The 13,633-nt window shown below is 37.1% G+C and overlaps 1 protein-coding gene across 1 annotated transcript in view; it reads left to right on the forward strand.

The window, feature by feature from the left end:
* LOC113238889 (spectrin alpha chain-like) overlaps positions 1-4,889 on the forward strand; it is a 101,267-nt gene extending 96,378 nt beyond the window's left edge. The window contains exons 31-33 of the mRNA XM_026475741.1: positions 97-1,230; positions 3,529-3,699; positions 4,806-4,889. Of these exons, the coding sequence (XP_026331526.1) occupies positions 97-1,230; positions 3,529-3,699; positions 4,806-4,889 (1,389 nt within the window). The remainder of the gene's footprint in view (positions 1-96; positions 1,231-3,528; positions 3,700-4,805) is intronic.
* The last annotated feature ends 8,744 nt before the right edge of the window (positions 4,890-13,633 follow it).

Genomic DNA, 13,633 nt, shown 5'->3' on the forward strand with positions numbered 1-13,633 from the left:
CAAACATGTAACATTTTTTTTGTATCACTTCAAGATTGTCAATTAAATAATGCTGAGGTAAACTTACTAAATCAATTACAAGACACAATCAAGCAGAATCGTAATACTAAACAACCAAATAAACAACGAAAACGCCTCATAATATCTATTCCCGAAAATCTGAAGTCCGAGTTTATTAAAAAAATTGGCTTCAACAACCAAGAAATCAACAGCCAGTCTCTGGATGACTTCAGTAACAGCTTTAAAGATCTCGATGAAATATCGAGACGACAACTGATAGAACATGATCGTATAAAGATCGGTGGTTTCCGTATAACAGATTTACTCTCTATGAACGAGTTAGACCTGTGCATGCGAGATAAAATATTATTAAAATTTATTTTAAATGAATTAGAAATAAACGACGATAAAGTAGAAAGAAATCGATGTGATGAAGCAGTCCAGCAATATTACACAGACCGTTCTTTGTTGCATGTCATCGTGGATCGAGGCATCGAAAAAGATCCTCTATTTCACGTAGTGCGAGGATATACACGACACGAGGAAATTAAACAACAAGAGGTAGTTGTTGTTTCTTCAGACGAGAAATTATTTGACCATTTTCATAAAAAATATAGTCATGTGCATTGGCTAATGGAAATAAACAATAAATATGTCTGGATGACTACTAAAGGCACACTTACAAATCTTCGCAAGTATGTTACAGAGCAAGATCCAGGCCTTGATCTAAATTCGAACGCTGAAATGTACATCCCTGTCACAAATGTTAGTGATGTGAAAAACAATGTACTTCTTATTAGTGCTAACCCGGGAATGGGTAAATCAATCTTGCTCTCACATATAGTTAAACAATCGAAGAAAAAGGATAATTCTTTCTTAGTTGTTAAGGCCAATCTAACAGATGGCATTGACAAACTCGAAAGTCTAAAAGCGAAAGAAAATGTTACACTCGACCAAGCAATACACTACCTCTTTATTAGTACACAAATTGAATCGTCTCAAATAGAAGAAAGCGAAAGTGCATTTAGCCTTTTAACTGTCCAGAAAGACGGATATATAGCCTTTTCACGTAACGACGATTTTGATCCCTTGGGTCAATTGCGTGCAATGATATTTTGTAATCTGTACAATAAAGAAAAAATCGTGTTATTACTTGATGGTTTTGATGAGATGGCGCCAAACTATTGCAACGTAACATTGAAACTTCTGGAGAAGCTAAAGCAAAGCAAGGTGCGTAAAATGTGGGTCACCACTCGTCCATACGCCATCATAAAAGACTTAGAACGTGGCTTAGAAACTTTCGCGTACACACTGAAACCTCTGTCAAAAAATGAGCAGTTAACATTTTTCGAAAATTTCTGGACAGATAAGATCAAACGTCGACATACTAAAATAGAATCATTTAAAGATAAAGTAAAGATTTTTTTGGACTCACTAAAAACGAATACTTTTTCTATGCTACGACTGACTGACAGCAAACAGAACCCAAATAAAAGCATTGAGAGTTTCATGGGTGTGCCATTGCACTGTCGCATGTTGGCTAAGGTATTAACCCAAAGTTTTAAGTTAAGCTTGCAAGAATCTGATAACGCTCCCAATAGTATATCAATCACAATCTTTTATTTATATTCCAAATTTTTTGATATAAAATTTGATGAAATCCTGCACAATGAAAACGTAAACAATCCGAAAAATAAATTGCTTCTGCAAAAAAAAGAAGCTGCGAAAAGCGATCATGGTAAATTGGCTCTATTACAGATATTTGACGAAGAGTTAATTGCAGAATTAGTTCCGAACGAAGACAGGATTACGCTTATAAATAATGTAAACGACGGAACTGAAAAAACCGGCATTGTCACAGAAGTTGTTGGCAATAAACCTCAATTTGTGCACCGATTGTATGCAGAATATTTTGCAGCACATCATTTGGCAGAAGTCTTGATGAGCCCAGAAAAAAATAAGAAAAAGGAAGCAGCTAAGACACTATTATATAATAGTCTTACTAGGCACTTCGAACATTTCTATGTCCTGTTTACTTTCTTTAACTACATTGTCGCTTCAAAAAGCAACTACAAAGATATTTTTGAGGCAGCCATTCTTGGAAATATTCAAAAGCTGGCAGAAACCAAAAGCGTGAATGAAATATTTGATCCTCTAATGAGGACACCGATGCATCTCGTTGCTATGGAGTTATTCGTTGTTTTACACAAGTGTCTGAAACTTTATCTGGGAGATTTACAAACAGCAAAAACAGTGCATAAGTATTTCCCTAAATTTATTCAGCGTCTGTCCCATTCAATGAAGGAATGTTCGCCTGACACACTTTTTAAGTGGTCGCCTACGCATTATTTGGCAGTGAGTTTCTGTGAAGATGAAGAAACGGGAAATTTGGAAAGGATTCCCTTTTTAATTCATTATTTAAGCGATTTCAAACAAGACACTCTATGTCGCACACCATTAATGCTGTTCATTTTAAGAAACCCGAACATCTATAAGTGGATTAAAAATTATGGATCTTTGAACAGTTCTGTCCAATGGACAGACGTCAACACTCAAGACAAATATCATAAAACAGCGCTACATTACTTGCTGGCAAATTATTTAAAGCTACAAAATAATTTCGATGATAAATTGAATAGTGTATGTTGCCTACTAAAACTCGGTGCTAGTATTGATATATCAGACAAAAGGAGTACGCCTGAGGACCTTATGAACACATTGTTTAAAGGCGTAACCTATGATATGTTGAAAGAGTGGCTTAATGGCGTAATGTTTCGTGTACAGACATGTACTACGGACATTTTACAAACCAGTTGGAAACACATGAACAAACACATAAAAGAATATTTGGGTGTCTTTGGAGAACATGACGACATACTTCCATCTCACCCAATTTTAGTAGAAAAAAATGATTCTGTAGTTATGCCAATGATATTGCGATGTGTTCTATTATATCAACTACGTATTGATTATGACACACCGATTTTGCCAGTCCCTGATAATGAAGTAATAGCCCTATATTACATGGAAACCTGTGATGAAAACAAGGATCTCATTGCGAAAATAGACCTTTTTAAGTTGTCATTTGACAAAGATAAAGATTGCAACAAAATTATCTTCTTATTAACTAAGACTTACCACGTCGCTTCAATATTACTGTCAAAATTTCCTGAATTAGTGGACGTAGTAGATTCAAGAGGAAGAACAGCTCTACATTATGCTGTTATTAATAAACATGAACCTAGTGTCACTCTTTTAATTAACAGTAAGGCGCGTGTTGATATTTCAGACAATTTTGGTAAATTACCCGCTCACATAATAAAGTCAAACGTATTAAATAATGGAAATACTTTTGATGACGAGATACTTTATTTCATTAACGATTTACCATTCCAAATTGCCGAACCACTAGTTATGACGATGGACCTAGATCCACAGTCACAAACACGGACACAAATAGATGAAGACTTTATAGTTCACGTACTGCGTAACACAGAGACACTGTGTAACGTAGCACGTGTTTTACAGTTGCGTTACCCGGACGCAGTGAATACCAAAGATTCCAAAGGCAGAACGGCCTTAGATTATGCTATTGAAAATAAAAATGAGCCTTTGGTTACTCTTTTACCTGAGAGTAAAGTCCGTGCTGATATCCGAGACAAGACTGATAAAATGTCGGCTCACATAAATAAATCAAAGGTAAGTAATTATTTTAATTTTTTTTTTTTATATGAACAGCAACTTAGTTTCGTTGGCACGTTAACTTATGAAGTTGCCATACCACTAGTACAGTATTACAATATCTTCTCTACACAGTAGCGCAACGCCTTTGAAGTTTGTGCGATACTGCGCTCGCTGTTATACGTAGATGAGAAACAGTTGTCAGTTTGTCACACAATGAAAAAAAAATGTGATTATTATTATAACGTAATAATTTATTAACAGTAATTATTATTTTTCAACACACAATAATTAAATTGTTAAAAAAAGATCAAATATTACTTATCTAATTGTAAAGATTTAAAAGTGTTGCGCTGCCGAATATTTACCTGACACTTTATATTTTGATGTTTTCAGTTTTCTATTAATAAATTTAACTATATATGTATTGTGTATTCGAATTCGGATGAACAGTTCAAAAACGGAAATTTTTATTTTTTATTTCTTTTTTTTTAATGTAGGTATTCATCCCGCCTTCGAAGTGTAAGTTATTTAATTGTTTATTGCTTATATCTTTCAAGTTGGTTTTTGACAAGCATCTATATAAAAAATATATTCAAAACATAAACATAAAATATGACCTAATAATCTCGAAAAAACAAGATTAACATTCACGTACCTACACATTGTATACATTACTCGATCTTGTTTCAAGCCAAACATCGCGATAAGATTTCAAGAGGTACACGTCGTGCGCGGGGCGTACCTCTTTATCTTGGATTTTTAACACTCCACATACAAAGAAACTCGGTAGCATAGCAGCCACTAGATGTCGCAAGTGTATCTACTTCGCGTGCTCAATATATGTGACAGACACTTAGTTGTCACTCCTACGCTTCAGAACGCGCTCGACCGTTATCGTAGATAAACTTCTTCTTCTTCCTGTCTTTATACCACGCTAGGTGGGGTCGGCACAACATGTATTTTTCTTCCACTCTCCCCTATCAGCCGTCATTTTTATTAATGCCGTTATTTTATTTATTTATTTATTTAAGATTTACCAACGCTTGAGTACATTGTTACAATTATAGGAACTTATGCTAGCAAAAAAAAAATTACAAATTAAATGCACCAAACAATTACAGGTAAATACCACTTGCAATTTTTACATGATGGACAATGCAATTGACAACTTGAAACTACATCAAGTTAATAACAACAGTAAATAATAAAAAAAACAAGTAAAGATGCAATGAAACATTGGATTACAACAAGAACATCATAATTGTAGGAAATATTTGTTAAGTAAAAAAGTAACTACGGGGGTAAAAATGTATATTTAATTGTAATTAATTGGGAGTTATTATAATAGAGCGAATCTTGTTAGGTGAGTCATTGTGAATATCTAGTCGGTCACTATATTCATTTACCAACTTGCACAGTCTGGAGATGGGAGAATTTGAACCGAATATTGTTTTTCGAAGCGGTGGAGATAGAGGAGTTACTTTATTCCGAGGGTATCTTACTGGGACAAGTATGTTAAATTTACTTAGTAATTGAGGGCACTCGATTTTATGGGTAAATATTTTGGACACGAAAGATAAATCAATCGTTATCCTCCTTTCTTCCAGGGAACTCATTCGGAAATGTCTCAATTGCGTCTCATAAGATGGTAGTTTCTTCTTTGAGATCCCATTGGAGAATACCAGATGACGCATGAACCTTTTTTGAATACGCTCGAGTTGCAGAGAATGGGTTGCATAATGAGGTCTCAATACAACTGAACAATACTCCAAAATACTTCGCACTAGGGAATTATACAAAAGTATCTTAGTTTTGTTACTGCGCAAACCTTTACTGTTTCTAAGCACAAAACCAGCATTCTTGACGCACGGTTAGTAACGTGTTCCATGTGAGGTATAAACGTTAGTTTTCTATCAAACAGTACTCCTAAATCTCGAACTTGCTCCATCTCACTAATTTTAGTTTGATCTATACTATACTGATATGCAACCAAATTTCTCTTTCGCCCATACCGCAGAAAAAAACATACATATACATGCGTACATATACGTATAAGATGACTTGATTATGCCAGGTATATCATTAACAAATATATTGAATAAAATTGGACCAATATGAGATCCTTGCGGCACACCAGTTGTTATTTTCCGTGAATTAGAGTGATGCCCATTTACCACTACAGAGAAAGTTCGATCTTCTAAATAAGATTTTATCCATCTCAATAATGCACCGAAAATACTTTTTCAACAATAGGTTATGAGGCAACCGATCGAAAGCCTTACTGAAATCTGTATATACTACGTCAACTTGTTTGTGAGCATCCAATGCTTCGATCAAGGTTTCAGAGAGGTCTACTAAATTAGTATATGTTGATCTAAAAGGAACAAAGCCGTGTTTTTTTTATTAATTATAATTATATTTAATTAGTGCTCAAAATTTGTTTAAAATGACGTTGTATAAAAGGACAGATAAGTGATTCCAAGATTTTAGCAAAAGTTGACAAAATAGAGATGGGTCTATAGTTTGCTATTACATCGTTGCTACTCGATTTATGTATAGGGACAACTGTGGCTTTTTTCCACTCCATAGGAAACACACCTGTTCGTAATAACATATTAAAGATAGTTAAAAGAGGCGCAACCAAATGCTCAGCACACTTTTTAATAAATATTGGTGGAATCCCATCAGAACCTACACCCTTGTTCTCGTCAAGACTCTTCAGTTTCGTTAGGAGAGTTTTATAGTCTATAACCGGTGGCATTAGATGTTGGTAGTAATTTCTCTTTCAAATAATCAGTAAGATCATAATTTTGGGAATGACTATCATCATCATCGATATAGATAGATGCAAAGTACGGAGAAAACAACTCACAAATGCCATCACCGTCTGAGGTTGTAACCGATCCATTTGTCATAGAAATTGGATAGGAACTGGTACCACCACGCTTAGCTTTAATGTAGGTCCAAAAGAGTTTAGGGTTCATGGAAATATTACTATCTAATACGCTGATATATTTATTATAGCAGTTACTAGCTAGATGCGTGCAGCGTGTGCTCAATAGCCGCAACTGATATTCATCCATAGGGTTTTTATATTTTTTAAAACATCGCCTGAGATTGTACTTTTCCTTCAAAGATCGTATTAAGTTTCGGTCGAACCAAGGAGGATATCGTGATTTTTGTAGTTTTTGTATTTGCACAAATTTTTTAATAGTAGCGCCTATGGCATCATAAAATTTTCGAAGCATATCATTGACATTATCAGAACCCTCAAACATCTCGTCCCAATTACACTCTCGAAGCTCTTTGTGAATATTCTCGTAATCTGCTCTGTAAAAGTTCAATTTTAGACTTTCTCTATTAAACGGAAGCTTCGGCTCACTAATACATGAGATGCCAATATCTAGAGGAGGATGTAATGGATCAATAGTACTGAGAGTGTTATGAGATTGACTCACGTTGCAAATTGGCAAATTAGACAGCACCAAATCAAGAATTCTATCAGATTTATTTACTACAAAGTTATGTTGCTTCAATTCATTGGCATTCAACAAGTCAATTAAAGGTTGACACAAACCTGGAACTCTGTATTCGCACGAAGTATCACCCAACAAGCTCCAATCAATACCACCCAAATTAAAATCGCCGAAAACAATGACGATCGAATTTTTTAAGCACTTCATTAAAGTTATCCACAAAGTGACTTGACATGGAACTATGTACTGAAGGTGGCAGATACACTACACAGAGAGCAATTTGGCGAACATTATGTGATATTGGTATTTCAACAGTGACCCAAAGATCTTCTAATTTTGATTCCCAACCAAACATGCGTTTAGAATTTATCCGTTTCGAAACTGCTATTAGAACCCCACCCCCTTCTTTCTTAAGAGCGAGTTCCGCATCACTCCTGTCTCTCCTGTAAACAATATACCTTTCGTCAAAAAGCTCATTGCAAGAAACAGAATCATTTAACCACGTTTCAGTGAGGATAATTACATCATAGTCGTTACAAAGTACTTGCTGATAAAAATTATGTGTTTTTGTTTTTAGGCCGCGAGTATTTTGATAATATAATTTTAAGGTATCGAATTTTGAATATTATAAGTTTACACTTATCGTAGGTAAACACCAGTCGAAAATGCGAAAAATGCCTAATTGTGCCATTATAAACTGCAAAAGCACCATAAGTGATAAGGGATTTTGTAATCAGAATATGCATAATTTATTTCAAAAATAATTATTTTGATTTTGTATGTACACCCTCGGCTTATCATCCCTTCGACTTACCAGTTTGGCGTTGAACTCGACTTATGTCTTCATACATAGCCTCAACTTCCTCATCTGAGTGTGTCGAGGTCGGTGCGTAGAGGTCTACAACGACCTTCAACGAGTAGCGCTTGGTTACTCTGGGTATAAGGTACGCAACCCTACTTGACACACTTCCGATGGATGTAATGTTGCCAATGAGGGATTTGTGGACGATAAACCCGACTTCAACCTGGGACTGATGTTCACCTTCCCTGAAGTAGTACAAGTTGCCGGATTTCAGGGCTATTGTGTCCTCCCCCTCTCTACGGACTCCCGACAGCGACACGATGTCCCCCAGTCTAACTTGTCCACCTCCATAGGGATGTTATAGTGGTAGCCACGGCTGGGGTAGCCCATACCGTGACCAAGATTCGGCGTTTGAGCCTTGAGGTAGCACTGGAGAAGTCTGAGGCTGTGTGTTTCCACGGGCCTCAAAACGCACCGCGCGCGGGCACGACATTGGTGGTGGGATGAGCCTCCATTGCTGTTAAGAGTAGGTACTGTAGAAGCGTAACTCAGATTGCTTAGCTTATAGAGATACCTTTGTAAGAAAAACTAAATAAATTATATCTGCAACATATATTCAATTTGGAATCTAGTTTCTAATTGCCAAGATTTTGGTATCTTTTCTCTCTTATTTTTTTACATACGTTCTAAACTCAAACTTATATCCATTCAGACGGTATTTCTACTCATAGAGTAGATCCTAGACTACATCCCTCTTCCTTACAACTGAAGGGGTGCACATCTCTAGCCGATGCCCTACCTATGATAGGCAACTTACATAAGTGGTCAGCCTTCACTACAAGCTAGCCACACATTGCACGGAAGCTTCTATCTTACCAACAAGCAAACCACCGAGGAGGCTGTGGCTTTGGTCTGCCAAAAACCTATCTAAAAGAACAGCCCATGACCGCATCCTAATCAAATAATTCAACATATAATTATTCGTTAGCTATCCCAGCTAACGAATAATTATATATATAGATAACCTATCTAAAGCCCTAACACTTTATTTCATCTAAACCCTCACTAATTGCTGACTTATTTCATCTAAATCCTGACTCCTAGAATAGTGAGCTACCCCAGCTTGGCTGAATGTCCCTAACAAATCTTTAAACATCACTATTAGCACTTCCTAACTGCATCCCTAAACTATCTTCAACGCGCACGCTGCCACGATGACGACACAGGCTTGAGCACCCATCGGACGATCACTGGGGAACATCAACATAGATCTCCCAGCTGCCTTAGTCCTCATCCTGCAGCTGTCCACGTTCCATCATTTTCCTTTCTTTAAACAAACCAGAACAAACACACAAATTACCCTAACAACAACATTTCCTAACACACATATGACATGACACGATGACATATATCATATGGAGGATTCCCAATAATTAAACAAATATATTTTCCTTGAATGCAGACAGTTCTTGTTCATCTGGGAGAATGACCACGAACTATACACACACACACAGGACAATATATCCATCAAATCAAAAAATAAAAAGTAACATATTTATCCAAGTCGGCAGTCCATCTTGTCTTAAAATAAATTCCATCAAAATAGTCGTCACAATGGCTCCATATGAAAAACAAACACAAAATATTAACAAACATCTAACACTAACATGTAACAATCTATTACTCATTAGAAACAGAAAAACATTAAAACTACGTACTATAGAACCTTTTCAATCTATTCACATGCACCAGATCCTGCCTACCCGAACTATTCCTATTTACACCTATTCTTCTCACAATATAATTAACTCTACTCAACCGATCTACTACCCTATACGGCCCTTTAAACAATCTAGCTAACTTTTCACTTCTATTAGAAACTCTCCTAGGACAATATAACATTACCAAGTCTCCCGACTGATACACAATCACTTTTGCTTTCTTATCATAATTTCGCTTCTGTTTTATCTGCGCTCTCACTATTCGTTCCTTAACCACATCGATCAACGCTGCTTGTTTTGCAATCTTATCTTGCAAATCCTCCGTACCATTGACATAATTAATCCCCAATTCCATATTTGATGCACATAAGGACTCTCTACCGAACAAAACCATATATGGTGACATCCCGGTACTACTATGTTTACTAGAATTGTATGCGAAACACACCAATGGTAACATGCTACACCAATTCCTTTGTTCGCCTCCTATATATTTCGCCAACATTCCTAACAGCGTGCTATTAAATCTCTCACACAAACTATTGCACTTCGCATTGAACGCCGTAGTATGCACCATAACCGCTCCAAAATCTCGCGCTTTCTCCTTTACCAAATGAGAAGTAAACACCGATCCTCTATCGCTCAAAATTTCCTTTACTCCGCCGTACTTACAAAACACTTCCGACACCAAAAATTCGCATATTGTTTCCGCTGTCACCCTGGTTACGGCCCTGCATACCACATACTTCGACAAATATTCGATACTCACAATTATATATTTATTGCCCTTGTCCGAACGATTAAACGGTCCTAAAAATATCTTTCCCTATACGCTCGAAAATACCATTCACAGGAATAGAAATTAATGGTGCAATCGTTTTATTCACATTACGCTCCAACCATAAAATACCTCTGTTTAAACCTTGAAAAAATTTTAAACAAACCAAAATGTACGCCCGTCCACGCACTGTCATGCAGTTCCTTCATACATTCCGAAAATAATTCAGCCGGAACAACTACTACTATATTTTGATTCAAACGACACTTCTTATAAAGGATTCCGTTCTGCAAAAAGAAGTCTCGATAATTATCACCAACACCAGAAAGAATGCAATTAATAATACTCCTACAAAATCCATCCGCCTCCTGTTTACTCTGGACATCAACCGCTCGCAAAACATACAGTTTTAACTCATCCTTCTGCTCCGGTACGCGCTCCACTTTCGACTTTACATCCTCGAGTAACGGATTCCTACTCAAGAAATCTGCAACAACGTTATCTTTACCCTTACAATAAACAATGTCGAAATCCCAACCTTGAATCGATAACGCCCTTCTCGCTAATCTCCCACTCATATCTCTCTTACTTTTTAACCACACGAGTGCCCGATGGTCTGTAACAACCTAAAAACGAAGTCCCCATAAATAACTTTTAAAATAATTCAACGCCCATATAAGTGCTAAACATTCCTTCTCCGTAACAGAATATTTCTTTACTGCTTCACTTAACTTTCTCGAGGCATAAGCTATAGGTTTCATCTCTTCCATTCCCTGCACTAAGCAACATCCAATTGCATATCCACTGCTATCCACACACAACCGCGTCACTTGTTCACTATTCGACGAATAATGTCCCAAAACAGGCGCTTTACAAATTCAATCTTTTAATATCTCAAATGCCTCCTGCGCTTCATTCGTCCAAACAAACACCTTACCCTTTTTCGTCAAATTCGTGATGGGAAGCGCCAATCTAGCAAAATTATCAATAAATTTTCGATAATACGAGAACAATCCTAAAACCGCTCTCACTTCTTTCAGCCTTCGTGGAGGATTTCTCTCCTTCATCGCCGCAACTTTCTTACTATCCGGTCCACTTCCCTCGGCCGATACTTCATGTCCCAGTCACCTTCTGGAAACCGAAACGACACTTAGATGGTTTTAAAGTTAAATGCGCATTTCGCAATCGAATCAAAACCTCTTTTAATGCACATTTAAACTCTTCAAACGTACTTCCATACACCAATATATTATCTACATAAACTATCACATTACGATACTTCATTCCCGCCAATATTTTATCCATGGCCCTTTGAAACACCGCTTGACTTGTTTTCAAGCCAATAGGTAACACACTGAACTCATATAGCCCCGTATGTTTGACAAAGGCAGTTTTTTCCTTCTCTTCTCCTAAACCTAACTGGCAATACCCAGATTTCATATCTAAATCTGCGAAATACCTTGCACCCTGTAAACAACTTAACAAATCATCCACACTCGGAAAAGGTTATGAATCGTTTTTAATTTTTTTATTCAATGCCCTATAATCAATACAAAATCTCGGCGGCCCTTCTGGTTTATCCACCAAAACTACCGGTATTCAATTCCTGAATTACCCCATACTTCAACATTTCTTCCACTTGTTCCTCAATAATTTGTCTCTGCTTAGGGGAGACACGATGTGGCATTTTATGCCCCGGTTCCTCATCAGTAGTTTTGATTTCAACCAGTGACTCATTATAACAGCCTAATTCGCCTGGTGCAAAAGAAAACGTATCACGGAATTGTAGCAATAACCGATTCAATTTATCGCGCCTTTTCTCCTGCAAAGTAATATCAATATTAAATTCAATTTTTTTTATACCCGAGACATTAAACATATTTGGGCACAATTCGCCTCTAACAAATTAACAAAATATAAATATTCGGACTTGTTTAATGAAAAGTTTTTATGACTTTTTGAAACTGGCTCGATAGAACAACAATTCTTTCTCCTTGACGTGACATCAGAGACAGAATTGAAAGGAATTTCAACACTATTCCATTGATTATGTCGATGGAGCCATAACATTTAAAAGAAGAAAGTTATTTTCGGCGCTGTAAAATCAATTACCGCACCGTTTACCTTTAGGAAATCCTGTCCTAAAATGAGGAGCTCATCCCCATCATCTACAACAAGCAGCTTTGATAGACATTTGTTTCCCTGTATTACCAAAGAAACCTCGGTGGATGCGTGCACTATTATCCGCGTTCCACCAACTGTACGCAACGGAAAATTCGGTGTTTTTTCAATCTGCAAATATAATTTATCTGCAAACAATTGTGAGATTATTGAAACAGAAGCACCAGTATCCACCAGGGCCTCACAACTTACATTTTTTATAAAAATGGTTATAAAGGGCGCTCTATCTACATCACAATCATCATCTACACACAGTTTGTTTCAAGCATTTTGTTTCGCATTCCACGTCCGACCATCCCGGCTATCTATCGGTGCGTTTGGGTGATCACCTCTTGAATGAGCAGCTGCGCCTTGATAAAATCGACGTTGGGGTTAACCCATTGAAGAACCACTCCCTTGTGCTTGCGAATATACTTGCCGAGGTCTCAAGTTGTACGTTCCGCGTGGCGTATTTCGCTGCACGTCAAACGGAACGACGGCCGTGACTGGAGTATGTGGCGTTTGATAATCTGAATAAGCAGTGATGGATCCACCAACCGGTGGGGGATCTCCTTGTGCTTGCTAAGACTGAGAGTATTCCTTCGAAATACACGCCGTAATTCGATACCCTGTTGCTCTAAGTTTGATTCCCGATTAAATACATCTTCCATTTGTATAATCGTTTTTTTTAACTCGTCTTTAGATGCGAACAACTTGCTAGCAAGCACCCACTGATGCTTGGGAGCTAAAGATTTTAGGTAATGTTTTATAAACTTCACATCGTCCTGTATCTTTGCTTTTGTCGCCAAGTTATCCAGGTTATAAAAATAGTTCAGGAGCGGCTCACTAGGCATCTGCCGCCTGTAATAGAACTCTTGGGCCTAATCGACCTTCGAGGGGAACTGCTCTTTTAATTTTTGCGCAACGATATCGTAGGTGGCATATGAGGAAAAATGGGTTTTATGCCACTGCAAAGCTGGCCCTTCCAGATACGTCGCAATTACATATCTTT

The sequence above is a fragment of the Hyposmocoma kahamanoa genome, unplaced genomic scaffold (genome assembly GCF_003589595.1).
Source record: "Hyposmocoma kahamanoa isolate Upper Pololo Valley unplaced genomic scaffold, ASM358959v1 98737, whole genome shotgun sequence".
In the NCBI taxonomy this organism is placed as follows: domain Eukaryota; kingdom Metazoa; phylum Arthropoda; class Insecta; order Lepidoptera; family Cosmopterigidae; genus Hyposmocoma; species Hyposmocoma kahamanoa.